The 16,196-nt window shown below is 35.1% G+C and overlaps 1 protein-coding gene across 7 annotated transcripts in view; it reads right to left on the minus strand.

The window, feature by feature from the left end:
- Positions 1-16,196, minus strand: part of NFIB (nuclear factor I B) — a 226,218-nt gene that overhangs the window by 16,350 nt on the left and 193,672 nt on the right. For 3 of the 7 annotated variants that reach the window (XM_070431689.1, XM_070431690.1, XM_070431692.1), the window contains exons 10-11: positions 16,044-16,126; positions 5,162-5,250 (exon numbers count right to left, since the gene is read on the minus strand). The exons of 1 other annotated variant lie outside the window; for it this stretch is intronic. In XM_070431689.1, the coding sequence (XP_070287790.1) occupies positions 5,162-5,250; positions 16,044-16,126 (172 nt within the window). The remainder of the gene's footprint in view (positions 1-5,161; positions 5,251-16,043; positions 16,127-16,196) is intronic. 3 more of the 7 variants (XM_070431693.1, XM_070431696.1, XM_070431691.1) reach the window with 2 other exon arrangements.

Consider the following 16,196-nt stretch of genomic DNA (forward strand, 5'->3'; position numbering starts at 1 on the left):
ATCTAATGGCATCTTAATGGATTGCTGACCCATTTCCTGTGGGATGGCAGCATGCAAGTCTGGCTGGAATACAATTAATTTCTTAGGAAGTGTTCTGAAGAGTTTCCTAGATAAAAAGGAAACGCTGTGTTGTGCAAGTCTTTCTGTATAAATGGAGAAAGTTAGGCAAAACTACAACATATCCCAATGTGTTTTTCAACAGCCAGAACACAGATATTGCAGAGGGGTGAATACCATAAAAGATCATTTTAAAGAATGGTAACATTTTTATTTTTTATTTCATAACAGGTGAAAATAACTTTGATGAGAAAGGAGTAATTCTTTTAAATCAATTATTCAAATCTAAAGAGCGTCACCAGGGAGCAGAGCAGCCTGGTTACCACACAATGGCCACGAGCAGTTTTGCCTTCTGCAATTCCCTTCCTTGAACCAGAGATTCTCCAGTTCCTCTACCTGATCAGCGTTTCTATCATGGTCCCAGAGTGGTGCTAGGGGCCCAGAATGGTGCGTAAAAAGTTGAGCATTTTGAACGCACTTTAGAGCTGACAGCTGAAAAGGAAACTCAGCACTCTGAGAATAAAGCTCCCCCCAGGAACCCCAGGAACAACCCAGCTGTTGTATTGTAGTTATGTGTCAAGATAACAAACTGAAAGCAGGAAATGCTAACTAGTAAATTCCTAGGGATGGTCTAAGTGTCATGTCGAAATAAAAGTTAACTCTTACTACTACCTATGGATAGGTCACATACTGCTCTTACCAGACAGTACCACATACATATGTGTATGCACACATATATATACATGCATGCATATGTACATGTGTATGTACACACATGTATACACATACACCATATACACACATGCATACACACGTACACATCTATTTATATACAAACATATGGTTTGCAAACCTATATTGAAGATGATTTTGTTTAAATATTCATTCTTAAGTCATGGAGAATGTATATTTTACCAAGATACAGCAAGGTTCAGGACAGTGCTATGTAAATAGGGCTATACGTATGAAATGAATGCCATTATTCCTTCCTTTTTTTGCCTTCCCTCTCCTGACCAAGCAGACCCAAATAATCTTTACTGGCTGCTAAATTTCTCTTGGGAAATCAAGCAACTCTCTAGAATTGCAGTAATAAACGACAATTTCTTACAAAAACATGTGTAAAGTAACTACAGAATGAAGTATTCAACTCATAGAAAGGAACTGCTAACACATGTAACATGTAAAATAGCTGATAAAAGTCTCTTTGGTGCCATTCAATTATGGCATCAACAGAAACACAAAAATCCTTCCAATTATTTCAGTAAAATCTTCATTTATTCATTATTTCGGAGGCTGAGCAAATGGTTTGTGTAAACATATCCTTCAGTAACACGCGCGTGTTTATTTTAGCCATCTGAAGGCCTCTTCGATGTTTATACAAGCAATCAGACACATACAGCCACTCACTTGTGGCTTTGCCTTTTCCTGAAAGGGGCGAAGGGGGAGCAGAGGGAATGAAACAATAAATCTAGTTTCTCTTTTGCATAAAGCACTCCCTCCAATGTTTTAAAATAACGTATGTTTATATTATTCTTGGATTGTCCTTCGGCTTTCTTTTTCATTCAATTATATTGCTCTTTTATATTCCATAGTACAAGCTATGTTCTGGCTACAGTTTCAAGAAGGAAAGCCAGTTAGGGAGTTAACTGCTGTATTTGTTTATACCCACATAACTCACATATGCAACAATCTAATTTATCCACATTGGAGGACAAAGCACAGACACAACAGTACCTTATGAACGACAGACGCAACTCATCACCTATTCCCTGCCTAAGCCCTCATGATTCAAGCCGAAGTGAGCCTTTGGCCCATAGATTGCCCTCTGGGTTAACTATGATACCTGACCTTTGGGTTAGACAGAAAAATTCACACAGGTGCAAGCAACACACACACACACACACACACACACACACTCACACTCACAAAATTCTAAGGTCAAAACAACAAAACACCTTCAGGGTTGCAACCTAGTAAAACTTTGTGAAAACTTTCCAAAAAAGTATGCTTTGCTTCCTCAAGGAATGTTCATATATTGGTGGGCGGGCGGGGGATGGGGGGGTGATGTAGATGAGGCGGGCAGTGGGAGGGAGCCAGGAAGGAGGAGGATGAAAGCTTCCAGCTTTGATTATATTTGCTCAGCTCCCTGGGCACTGCCATTTTCAGTCCCACAAAAGGAGCTGCATATGACGTGGAAACACCTCTACAGGGGGATTGGTACAAAGCAGGACAGGGGCAACCACAGCTAGTGATTGGAAGAGGAAATTAATGGCAACAAGCGATCAAAACAAAATTAAACAAAGTGAAGCCAAAACACAAAGAAAAACCCAAGGCACCTTATTTGGCGTTTCTCCTACAAAGTCTTGAGGGATCACCTTTTGTTAAAAACAAAAACCACCACAAAAGTAACCTGATATTTTCTTTATTCCGTTATGACAAAGGCAAATGATTTAATTCTCTGGTTGAACAGATCTAGTGGGTGCCCCCAAAATGTATACACACTGAATAATTATTAATTACAATGGTTTAAATCTGAAAAGAAAGAAACATCAATTGAGCTATCAGCTGTAAAGTGTGTATACATTTTTAGGGACACCCTATATATTTCCCATATATTTTCAGTGTATTCAGATAATTTTAAAGTTGTAGCAGAGCCCTGCAGATTTTACATGTTTGTTATCTGCATTAAAAGTAGTAGTGCTACAGATACTTATGATTTATTTTCTAGCATCCTTTCCAGGAAAACACACACATCACTCACACACACACACACACACACACACACACACATTAAGTTTCATTAATAACCACAGGGCACAAACTATAAACCATAAACAAATTATGAATACGTTGTGTCACAGGCATGCCCAATTTGTATTATCAAATATGGACTCTACTTGTGTCTATTTTTTCATTCTATAACAAAGCAAAGAAAATTGTTGTTTCATTTGAGTACCTCTATTCTGAATTGTATGTATGACACTTAGATTTTAAGAACAGTGAGCATCTGCATCACCCATAGCATTTGGGTCAGGCCACCACAGAGATTCAGCCAATACCTGTTGAAAGTATGAAGGTGACACCTGTCTTTATCAATTTTGTGCCTTCTGAATCATGATAAAAAGAGAAGAAACCACCCAAAAGCTGCATCTTTAAAGCTTTTTGAAGCATTAAGTCTGTTTATATTTCATTATCTACTAATTTAAAAAATCACTATTTTGAGAGGGGGAGACATTTTAACTAAGTGAATTCTGATTTTTTTTTTTCTGACTTATTATCACTTGAAACTGATTACCACATCAATTTTTCACCAAGACGGAGATTTGTAACATCAATAATGTCCTCCTAAGAACTGAGTTTAGTCATCTTATTAGCTCATTCCAAAATATGTATTCTGTGGTGACTCCTTGTCCACTCACCTTTTTCTCTTTTGGGATATCAACTTTTTCTTTGAGAAATTACTAGATACTAGGCGCAGTTATATTTTAAATTTCCAATAATTTACACCTTTATTTGACTTTCATGTACTTTAAAGGTGCTATCCTATTTTAGACAAGTAAATGTCAACCAGTAATCCACAGATTTGAAAGTTACACAGCTATAGTCACAATTTAAAAACACAAGCACACTTCATCTAACTTGCAATTCTTGCCAACTGTAAGACTTGTATGCATACGTGGGCTAATTTGCTAACAGACCGATCATGGAATATAAAGAAGTTATTTAAGAAAAACTAAGTCCAAACATAGTGTTATCATATCCAATTAAATTAAAAATACTTAAGACTATTTAAATAAGACATATTCATTAGATTAAGATTATTAATTATTAAGACTTTAAGTAGATGCTTTCATTAAGCTTATCTTCTTTCTTATAAGCATATATTGTATTTTTTTCAACTCAGGGAATTATGTAAGTTTCTTGAGGAAAAAACAAGATATGGAAAAATGTATATATTTTAAAGTAGCAGTTATATCAATCTTTCAGAAAAGGAAAAGTCATATGTATTCATTTTAAGTAGTGTGTTAATAAAAAACTGAGTTTTTAAAACAGAGTCCAACTAATTTTCTTAGTTTTCACCTGAGTATCAGTGAACATTTTATTAACTTAATTCTTTTAAACTCTACTCTTTTTTAGTTTCTACCAAGCAGTATGGAGATGTGTGACCCACTGACAGCTGATACCTAAGTATGTACTTCTAACAGAGGCATGTTCAGTAAAGAGATGATTATAATCACAGCAGGGCTGGAAAATTACGTTGGCTCTACTTTTGGTGAACTCCTTATGGGATTACCTCACTCTCTTCTGTAAATTTTTATCTCTTGCTACTTATGATTATAGTATGAATTTTAATTATTTAATTTGTCAAGTTGACAAAATTGTTCTTTATTAAAATAATACATAAGAAGCTGACATGCACTACTTATTTTCTAAAACCAATACATGAGAGAACATGAAAACTCATTTTGAAAATGAACTTTTAGAATTATTTTTCCAGTCAGCGAAATAAAGTCAATTCTCAATGGCTCACATCAATGTACAAACACAAAGTTAAAACTTTATTTACACCAAATTCCTTCTTTAGAATTAATTCCAACAATATTCCCACTTTTAAATTTATAAGTGCTGCTAATAACAGTAAATCAACTAATTAAATTTTTTTCCTTCTAGCTGTCCTCTCTGATAGGGGGATAAATGAATAATAAAGTTAGCCATCCAGGAAAGAGCTGAAATGAGAAAAATCTACTATATGAAAACCCAATAGTTAAAAAATTCTTCCCTAAAACCCATTTCATATTTCAGGTCCTAAAATCTAAGTGCAAAATCCACCCCCTCCTTCAAGAAAAATATTATAAATTGTTTAAAACATTTCATAGCACTCAGAAATTCCAATAATTCATTAGCATATGCTATAATCCCAAATTAATTGAAATTTTGCATTTACATAAGAAATAAAGGGGGGAGGGGAGGGGAAGAGGGATGGTATAGCGGAGACAACTAAACTTTTAACATATATTTTCTATCAAGCTAGTTAAAAACAAACACTACAGCTCATGTAATTGTTAAAGTGTAAGTGTAGGGTTGGAAATAATTAAAATGTTACCTTTGCCAAGTAATTCCCAATGTATCCTCACTGGTACTGGGGTATAAATGCCTGCCGTTTTGATTCATGGTCCAGTCACAAATCCTCAGCTGTCAATTGAAACCTAGCAGTCAGATATGGATGGAGCAGTACTACAGTTTTTAGTATTTAAATGAACACATGCAAACGAGTACTGTACATGGCATTAACCTTACTTTCCCAAGAGGCAACTTAAAGGAAAAAAAAAAAAAAAAGCAAAAGAAAACCTTTCTCTGCAAAGCAAAATTCCTAGACTGTTTTTTTTAGAAAAAGCTATTGCAATATGCTTCTCTATTAATTAAAGCATACGAGAGAAACAAGTGCTGAGAACATAACAATTAGCCATTATTAGAGTACAAATTGAGCTGCAATAAAAGCAAACGTTAATGTTCAATAGAGAGATATATTTTAGAAAGAAAATTAAAAAAAGCTTTTTTTTAAAAAAAAAAAAATGCAACACACCAAATAATCCGCACTGAGTAAAAGAATAACTTTAAGCATGCAATTTGCAAAACATGAAAGACATGCAGTTTAGAGGAGAAAAGGCCCCACCTTTTCAACATTGTCCCTGACTTGTGTTTAGAAGCGTCCAGGTATTCAGTTTTAGATGCTTGCTAATTGTGCTTTATTCACAGTGGCATTGTTTAGAAGGAGTTGATAAGAATTTCTGCTTTTATTTGAAACTCACAGTGATGTCATTTAAAATACTTTACCACATCTGAATGGAGTGAGGAATGCACTGAATACAAGCTGAAATAAATTCTTCCCAGATCTCCGAATCATCAGCGCTGCCCTTCCGAGAGCGTTCAAGTAACCCTATCCAGCTCTGTTTGGGTAACAGCTGCCCTACAGTGCTAGCAGATTTATTGAAAAGATATATTGCTTATTTTTATGCTTAAAAAAGTAAACTTATCTGGCTTTGGAGGGGAAAAACACTAGAAAATCATGGTGTTCAATCCTTAGATAGCTATGCTGTGAATTAATGGCATCTTGCATTGAAAAGATGACTTACAGCCATCCACCAAACCTTGCTTGCTGTTTCTCAGTGAGAATTTCTGAAAGATGCTGATTGGAGCCAGAGTGCCTTTGAACTTATGATAAAGTATTTTAATCCTTTCTGATAGGGTTATGGCAAAAAAAAATGGCTATTAAGAAGCTTTCTTTTTCTTGTTATGCTCTGGAGTTTCTACACACACTAAGTAAAAGTGATTTTGGCTTTTAAAAGTAATCATTTTTGCTCATTTTTCTACAGATCAATGAGACTCTAAAATACCACCTAATATTTCTAAAACATGTGTTTTAATTATATTGATATTTCAGGTAAAGTAACTTGGAAATTTAAAGAACGGAAGAAAAAATCCACTCATGTAGATGATAAATAGGTAGACAGATGAATAAATTGGTAGTTATGTACATTCTGCTCAGGATATATGCCATAAAGAAGCCAAAAGTCAGTGGAGAAGGTAAAATAGAATAAAAGTATTCTAAAAATTGATCATAATACTTGCATAAAGGAGAAAATGTAGACTTGATTAGTTTTAAATCAAACAGAAGACAAACTTTAATATGGCAAGATTTTTTTTAAAAAGTTCTCAAATTGGATCATCTAATCACAAATGCAATGTGATGGGGCAATCTGAAATTGTTTTTTTCTTCAGTAACAGTAAACCAGGTGTCTATTTCGAAATACACATTATTAAGCTGGTACTATGAAAATAATCTAAAACTGTTCAAGACACTTTGACTTTGTATAAACGATTACCAAAGGGACCACTTCCTGATTCTGCTCTTGTCAATGGAAGTCCTAGTTTGGAGTCCACTCAATATTCCCAATAAGGGGCGGGTATATGTAGTCATAGCCCATAAGAATTCTGCTAAGTATTAACTTCAGGTTAGTGTCTGTGGGCTCTCAGGTTAGACTGAAGTAGTTTTCAGAAGACAGTTTCTCAAAGCCAAGAGAAACTAAACACCACTCACTGGTTGGCTTGCAGTCCCACAGACACCTGCAGGCATAATATGTTTCGTTGGAAGGATCGATATGTAAACTGTTAGTATTTTGTTATTCATATTGCTGACTTTTTCTTTATTTGTTTACCATCCCCCAAAAATGTCACGTGGGCTATCTTTGGCCATGTGAGGAAAACTTAAAGTCTATGTATGCCTGGACTTTTCTTTCCAGAGTACTCTCAAACAGTTAAACCTGATCCGCAGCTAGTCATTTTCATCCATACTTCAGATACATGCGATAGAAGTATTTTCTCCCAAATAAAGAATATACTTAAGTATATGCAGCCGAAACCGGTTTGGCTCAGTGGATAGAGTGTCGGCCGGCGGACTGAAGGGTCCCGGGTTCGATTCCGATGAAGGGCATGTACCTGGGTTGTGGGCACATCCCCAGTGGGAGATGTGCAGGAGGCAACTGATCGATGTTTCTCTCCCATTGATGTTTCTAACTATCTATCTCTCTCCCTTCCTCTCTGTAAAAAATCAATAAAATATATTTTTTAAAAAAGTATATGCAAAATGGTCACAATTAGATTTAACAACAATTTAAGTGATGAAGAAACTGGCAGGATATTCATTAGCATTGAATTAATTTCCTTTCAGTTATTGAAAACGTGAAATACATTGTAAATTTATTTAGCTATTGAGTTTACGGGCTAGCATTGCCAACATTTTCAAAAATTTCTGAGGAGGCATATTTATACATGATTATATGTTAAAACTTATTTATTGCTTGAATAGGAGCCTCTCCAAGCTTTTTAAAAAATGTATTAATTATTAATTAATTTTGCATAAAGTATCTCTGAATTAGTAAACCTCCTGATAAAGTGAAAATCGGAAGGTGACTGCATGGGTAGGAGAAACAAATAATTAAAATAAAAACTACCTCTTCACTGAAGATTTCCATGACACTAATTCCTAATAAAATCAATTCCTAAGAATCTAGTTTGACCAAGATAGTACTGACTCAGCAAATTCTGAATAAGTTATAGGTGATAAAATGTTAATACTGTGTTAGTAAGTGTGTCTAAGCATCTTATTGTGACATGTAAAATAATCTTGGTATTAGTATACTTCAGTATTCCTAACAAAAAAGAATTTTATATTAGGTTTTAAATAAGCTTAAGAAAATAGGTGATGTTATTTGATATTGGTATGGTGATTCCTCAGTTTCTATCTTGTGAGAGTCAGTGTTATATAGTTTAGCTATCAACTCATTTTAATTACATTTTAAAACTTAAAATTTTGGGTGATATATAAGATTCAATAACACTCTTAATTTTTTCAAGTATTTTCCCTCAAAAACATAAGAAATTACTCTCCCCCAACTAGTAATAAAACTTAAAGCACCAGGTACACATTAGTTTAAAAATTTAATCTGTTAGCCCTAGCCAGTTTGGCTCAGTGGATAGAGTGTCGGTCTTCGAACTGAGAGGTCCCAGGTTCAATTTCGGTCAAGGGCACATGCCTGGGTTGTAGGCTCGATCCCCAGTGGGGGACTTGCAGGAGGCAGCCAATCCATGATTCTCTGTCATCATGGATGTTTCTATCTCTTTCTCCCTCTTCCTTCCTCTCTGAAATCAATAACAATATATTTTAAAAAATTACTCTGTTAAAGTTTTGTGTTTGGATGTGTGGGGGATAGTAATTCTTATTTTTGTAACAATATAGACCCTTTGACACACCTTACCATAGGTATATCCTTGCAGAAATGCCTGTCCACTCATACAGATATTTTAATTCTTTACTTTGTGCATACCTACTAGTATGGAATTACATTGTTTAAAAAATTAAGGTCAATTTTATAGTAAAACAATTTATGCCCGGAATTCCAAAAGCAAACCAAAGGTGAAATCAGGAGGAAGGTTGTCCGTGGAAAGGCCCTGAGTCAAAGGGTGAGGCTGGAGTAGCCCAGAGACCAAGAGAGAAGGGAAGGGGTTCCCCTGCATGTGTTCCCAGGACGGACTCCATAGTCTCTGCGATGAGAACCTTGCTCCTCTCCCCACTCCCAACTCCAATGAGATTGTTTCCGAAAAACAAGGTTGGGGTCCCTGGAGTTTCCCTTTAAAAACGGCATCAGGGGAATCACCTAAGATTCAGGTCATTATCTTTTTCTACACGACTATCAGATATGCAGTTAGATTATAGCCACGAAGAATCAATATTGCTTGGATTTCAAGTAGGAATTGGTTTCTTAAAATGAGGACTTCTATTGTTTTGAACTAGGGCTTTTGTTAAATGCTTAGCCATTAGCTTTGGGAACAAAAGAAAGAAGGTAAGCAAAACCTTCTCCTTCGCTAGACTCAGCAAACAGTCTGATGCACCAACAGTCCCTCTTGGTGACAACAGCTCTCAGTTGAACTAATAAACCATTAAACTGTAAACAGCATAATCGACACAGGCAAATTTACCTTTTCACTTTTTTTTTTTTTAAGTTTACAGTGACCTCAAGGGAATATCTTAAAAGGTGTGTTTTATGGCCTCTTAGGTTTCTTCATTTCCCCAAAGAGCCTCAAGGAAACAGATTTTTTTCGGGGGGAGGAAAGGTGCTTTTGGGGGCACTTTAAAAGATTAATATTCCAATATTTCCTCTTAACTCTTAGATTAGTAGACTTTTATTTTATTACTATTATTAATTTCCTGCTACAGAGCAAAAAAAAAAGTCTCTGCATTAATAGGCTGTAGGATTACTAAACAGGCAAAATGGTCAGAATGAAATTAGTTATATATGGGACACATAACACTTATTTTTTAAAATATATTTTTGTTGATTTCAGAAAGGAAGGGAAAGGGAGAGAGATAGAAACATCAATGATGAGAATCATTGGTTGGCTGCCCCCTACTGGGGATCAAGCCTGAAACCCAGGCAGGTGCCCTGGCAAGGAATCAAACTGTGAACTCATGGTTCATAGGTCAACGCTCAACCACTGAGCAACACCGGCTGGGCAACACTTATTTTTTTAAAAAATAAGATACTCAAGGTTATCCTGGTTCCTTAAGTTACTCTCTTTTTTATTGAACTTATTGGTGTGACATCAGTTAATAAAATTATTAAAGTTACTTCTACTGTCAATTTCTGAAACCCATGCTTCTTGATGTTTAATTTCAGGAGCATGGTAGAATTAAGTTAAATGGGTCTGTATAGTCCATGAACTAAATAAACATTACTGGCCATAAATCATAAGTATAAGAAAGTGAAAGGCTTCATTTTTAGATGGAAGCTATTTTAACTTGTAATGTTTAAGATTTCAAGGGAACTTAAAGATTGGGTAGTTCAACTTCTTCATTTTCCTTTTCAAAATAAGGATACAAGACAGCAAGGTTTAAGGGTTTGTCTAAGGTTAGACATTCCTTGTTCTCCTCTGGACCAACTTCTTGATCCCTAGTCTCTGGTTCTCACCCAGGACACCAGTTTGCCTGTCATTGTTCTTTACCTACTATAGCCTTCATGTGCAGCCCAAGGATACTTAAAACTACAATGTCTATAATTATAATCTTCAGAATTTCCTCTACTCCCCTGATTCAACTTAGCTCTTTTAAGGTTAATATTTTCAGAAAGGAAGGTCACTTTTTCCTGGTGATTTTGTGGACTGAAATGTAAGGTTTCAGGGAATACAATTTTATGTTTACATTAGAATAGTTTATCAAGATATTAGCCTTTGATAACCAGGAAAGTAAGTTACTAAATAAATGAATGAATGGTAAAAGACAGACCATTGAAGGTTTTGTTTTTTTTCATTTAAGAACTAGCCGAATAACTAGCCATTATTTTGACTGAAACTTCCTTTAAATGTATTTCCTTCCCAGCCAGCGTATGTGAAAAGTGACCTCTTATCCATTTACATACCTACCCAGAAGTCATATGATAGGGTTTTGCGTCAAGCTGTCAATTATGATAACAGACACAATAAGAACAGCCCGAGTGTTGATAGCCTGCTTCCTGACTTTATTGAAAAGTTTGTTGATAGTCCACTTGCGTCCTTTCAATTGCTTGTCTCTCATAAAAATAAGCAAACTACTTTTCAGTGGTTTTCGTGTACCTAACTTTGGCTTTGCCACTTCACTTGCCAGGACAAGTATTATATTCTACCTAATATATCAATTAATATATTAATTTTTTAAAAAAATCCTACAGAGGCAAGTTATTTAAAGGACCATTTGGTATAACAGAAATTTTCAGGGGAACAAAAAGTACTTTCAAATTCTAGTTTCAAAATTATATCAAGAAAACTGTTCAAAATATTTTGATATAAGGTAGCCCAGTAATTGAAATGGGAATACTAGCATTATATAGTCATGCAAGAGATGTAAATGCTGAAGCTCAGGCACCACTGAAATCCATGCAATTGTGATCAGGAATGCAAAGGCCCGAGTTATCAGGCCACTCAGTCATTAGCTCTAATAAGAAGTAGTGTCTAGAGTCAGGAGCTTATAATTTTGAGATTATGAAATAAGCCTTATAAAGTAGAGTTTACTTGATTTTGATGTTTCACTTAGGGAAGGCAAAAGTAACCTCCCATGGATACCTCTGTATCAAAGGTTAACATGCACTTCCATAGCTGGTTCAAATAGTAATCTTTTACTTCCCAACAAGAAGCTTCTTAGCCACACACTTGTATATCCAACTTGCAATAAGGTGTTTTTATTATATGTCATATTGATGAATAATAGCAAATATTTATATTTTTATTATGGCCTTATACTTAAATATAATGTGGATAATGAGGTTAATTAGACCCTCTTATATCACCAAACTCTCGGACAGCCAAGAAAGAGATCTGGCAAGTTAGCAAATTCTTTACGAGGTTGACCAGATAAGGAATTGGTGCTAATTCAAGGAAGTTGTCTCATATTTGCCACTTATGCTAAAAGTGTTAGACTGGATTATAAAACAATTGCTGTATTTTCTAAGCAACATCCATCCCTCTGCTATACCATTCCTCTTTTCTCAGAGACAGAGCTTGGGAAATGGAGTTCCTTTGTTGCCTGTCACAATGAATGTTCACAGTGCGTGCGTGAAATGTAGGAGGAAAGGAAGCACTGCATCCTACTGAACTCCTATGAAGTTATGTCAGGGAGGAGGCCTTGACATGCCTGAAAAAGTTCCAAATTATAAAAGATTTCTCAGCAGAGACTAAAGAGTTCAGTTTGCCAAAACAGGACCCATGAGTTTTTTAAGCCACCACACCACCTTCCAATAGAAAAGTTAAGGAAGAATGAAGCTCCAATTGAAGTCCTGAATTTAATTTCCCGCATGCCAACAGGGAATGCATGAACTAAGCCAATCACTCTAAAGACAGTCTAGTTCCAGACCTGGACCAACACTCAAAATTGTGTTAAGAGATAACGGAAAATGTTAAAGCCCTGATCAGCTGGCATGAGCTGATTATTATGACCAATTAGCACTGGGTTTTTTATGTCAAATTATGAACTTGCTTCCATTAATCTCTTTTGAAATATTCTTCATAATTATGTGATTTTATTTTTTAGGTTCAAATGAAATATCACATGTACAGTGATTGGTGAAATTCCTGGGTCAGGAAAAAAAAACACTAGTTTTTCAAGGCAGTTAGCAACCACTGTTAATCAGTAATGACCATTATCAAAAGGAACACAAAGATGTATAATTCCTAATAACAGCTGCATGTGTGCCAAGTTAATGGGTATAAAAGCATATACTTTTAGTATTCAGATTCCCAAAGATGAATGTATTACTCTTATAAGTGGAATATGTGGTTCATTTTCATATTTTTCCATCTCAATTTAAGAATGCCAATATGCAATGACTATACTGAAAGCTCTGTGTCAGTGTCATTTTGTGGAAATATTATTTATGACAGTCAAAATTATTCAGCAATTTAAAATTTATTGTTAGCTCTAATTTATGTAGGGAATATTCAAGTTATTTTTTGAGAAAAAATAGCACTCGACAATGCACATCAATACTTTTCATAATCTAAAAGGATAAATCTTTATAAAGCAGCTGCCAATGAACTGAAGAATGTACCTGGTGACAATATTTATTTTGAAGAGGTCATGTATACTAGAGGCTATGGGGTATGTTTAAAAGAACCCTCTCAGACTAAAACCATTGCCTTTCTAATTTTGAATTTCTCTTAGCTAATATAAAATGATTGATTACCTTTATTTCATGTACCCCTTGATTTTCCTTTTCATTCATCATTGAGTACTTTAAACCAAATGCATTTAGAACCTGCTGCTAGAAGAGTGGTCTCTTTTAAATCTTTGTAAAGCAATGAAAGGACACAGTAAATCAATCTCATTTCTGCTGTAGAAAAGAATAACCTTTACTCTACTGAAGTCATTTAGACTACTTTTGTCTCTCTTGTTCCTGGATAGTAAACATAAAACTTCATCTCTATGATTCTTTTCAAATTTGAAAGGATAAAAATAATAAGCTTTTTAACTGGAGCCTTCATTTAATAATATACATGTATAATATGATAGGCATATACATCTATTTTCTTCATGCCTCAAAATTGTAGCTCATATGAATTTGGTATATTGGGCTTCATCAATTAAAAAAGCCCTAGCTCCTTCAATAAATAGAGAACAGCCCTGACCGGTATGGCTCAGTGGATAGAGAGTCAGCCTGCGGACTCAAGGGTCCCGGGTTCGATTCCGGTCAAGGGCATGTACCTTGGTTGCGGGCACATCCCCAGTGGGGAGTGTGCAGGAGGCAACTGATTGATGTTTCTCTCTCCATCGATGTTTCTGACTCTCTATCCCTCTCCCTTCCTCTCTGTAAAAAATCAATAAAATATATTTTAAAAAAGAAAGCTTTAAAAATGAATAGAGAAAAAATTATCTGTCTGTGTGGTATATAAAATTGAACATTATAGTTTTAGCTTATAATTGAAGCTTATATAGTTTTTCTTTCCAAAGATCAACACATTAAATATTCCATAAATATCAACCACAGTTGATCAAACAAATCATACTTATATTGTAAGGGGTCTTACTTGACACTCCCACTTAAATAACAAGTTGGTGGTCTTTGATGAAAAAAGTTCTGGAACTCATATATATATTCAATTAAACCGTGCTCTACATTAAGACTCATGTTTTCATGATGCTTGCTAAGTATTCTTGATTTATCCTTGTATATGTGAAAGGAGATGTAACTTATATGTAATGAACTTTTGATCATAATTACATGAGACTCCAATGTTAGTCATAAATGATAAAAGAATTAAAACTTCCATAGGTTAGGGCAGGGGGAAAGGAAGATTGTTTCTAAGTACATGGAATTGATTATAATATTCTAAATGTGTTTAGGGCCAAAGGTTTAAATAATGGAGGCACATTTCTATGAATTAAAAATTAACTGGAAATTAGAGATGTGTCATAAAGTATAATGCAAATCCCATGACAAAAATATTTCTGAAAATATGGGGAATGATTTTTTAAAGAACAAGTTTTTAAACCTATAAATTCTGCATTTTTTTGAAAAAACACAATGAACATATACATTTGTCAAATAGAACCATATTATAGTAATTAAAACACATTTCATATTACAGCAATTTTGGAGGTGAAAAAAAGCAGCATTCCAGAGAATTATGTTGAAAAGCCAATGGCTGGCAAAACCACTAATTATTACTTGGTATTTTCATAACTGTGTACAGATGTTTTCAGTTAGTCCTCACTCTTTTGTTTTGTTTTGTTTTGCTTTTTTTAAAACCTGGCAAAACGTCAAGTATCTTAAATAAGCTATCATCTTTATGATTTTCTCTGAACTCTGCATGGGGTGACCTTTAATATGCAGTCTGGCACCTTAGTCTGCAACTGGGCAGGTCTTGGAAATGCCACAGAAGCAAAGTTAAGTCAGGCACAATAAGCAGAAGCTAGGTGGACAGGTCTAGATCAAAAGGAACCGGAATGAGTTTCTGTGCAGGCTTCCTATATATGTAAAAACTCACACGTATGCATATACAACTTATAGATGAAGATCAGGTTAGTTAGTACCAGCTTATTCATTATAGCCCACTTTTTCCTACGTAATATTTTGCACATGGTTAATTTCAAACTGCTCTGCTATCAAAAACTTGAGCGCAGCAAACATATGCATCATAAAGTATATTTAAATTCTGAAGTGGATAGAATTATTTCCATTATCCTGTAACTAGAATTGTGGGATGTCTGTGTGGGTATGGTCCATGCTTTTGACTGTGGCTAATTTGTTTATAAGCCACCATTAATCCTGGCTGTATATTTTCACAGTCTGGGTAAACACTTCATTTGCATTAAATTTACAGCATTAATGAGATGTGAAATTTAAAATGCTACTTGAAACATAAATGATGTAAGAAAACAGAACCAAAAAAAGTGTTTTATCACATCTGAAATCAGTAAACCAATTTAAACCTATTAAAATAGGAATGATGTGTCGCCTGAGATTTTAGCTTCATAACTCATCTTCTTGGACTAAAATACCAAAATGAGGGGTAAAACATCTGGAAAATATGAAAGAGCTCGAAAACACAAATTGTGTACTGCTTCTACTCTAATTGGCTTTTGAATCAGCTTTTAATTTTTATCTTTGGAAACTCTAGGCTAGTACCTTCTCAAGAGCCAATAAGACTAAGAAAACTACTATTTGGCTGAAATGCTGTTATTCCTACAGGGATGAAAAAGGTAGTGAGCCAATTTGAGAAACCCTGTTCAGAGAGGCAAGAAACAAAGGATAAATGAGAAAATAATTTGGAAAGTGAAATGATCAATTTCTTTCTCAGAAGCCCCGTGAGCCCCGTTCTGAGTCCAGATCTGAGAGAGCATGGAGAAAAGCACCAATGCGGAAGCATGGCTACACCGTCACACCTGGGTGAAACTTGCCCACCTGTTGCTGATGTAGGAAGGATGGGTCTCTTGGGCTTAGTCCCACATATCGATTGGCTTGAGATGTGCCTGAGGCTGTGTAGGCTGATTAAGGAAGAACAAAAACAAAGATAAAAATTGTGAACTATCAGAATGAACACCCTGTCCATGTACA

This window comes from Myotis yumanensis, unplaced genomic scaffold (assembly GCF_028538775.1).
Source record: "Myotis yumanensis isolate MYYU_CA2020_CCGP unplaced genomic scaffold, mMyoYum1.0.hap1 SCAF_12, whole genome shotgun sequence".
NCBI lineage: Eukaryota > Metazoa > Chordata > Mammalia > Chiroptera > Vespertilionidae > Myotis > Myotis yumanensis.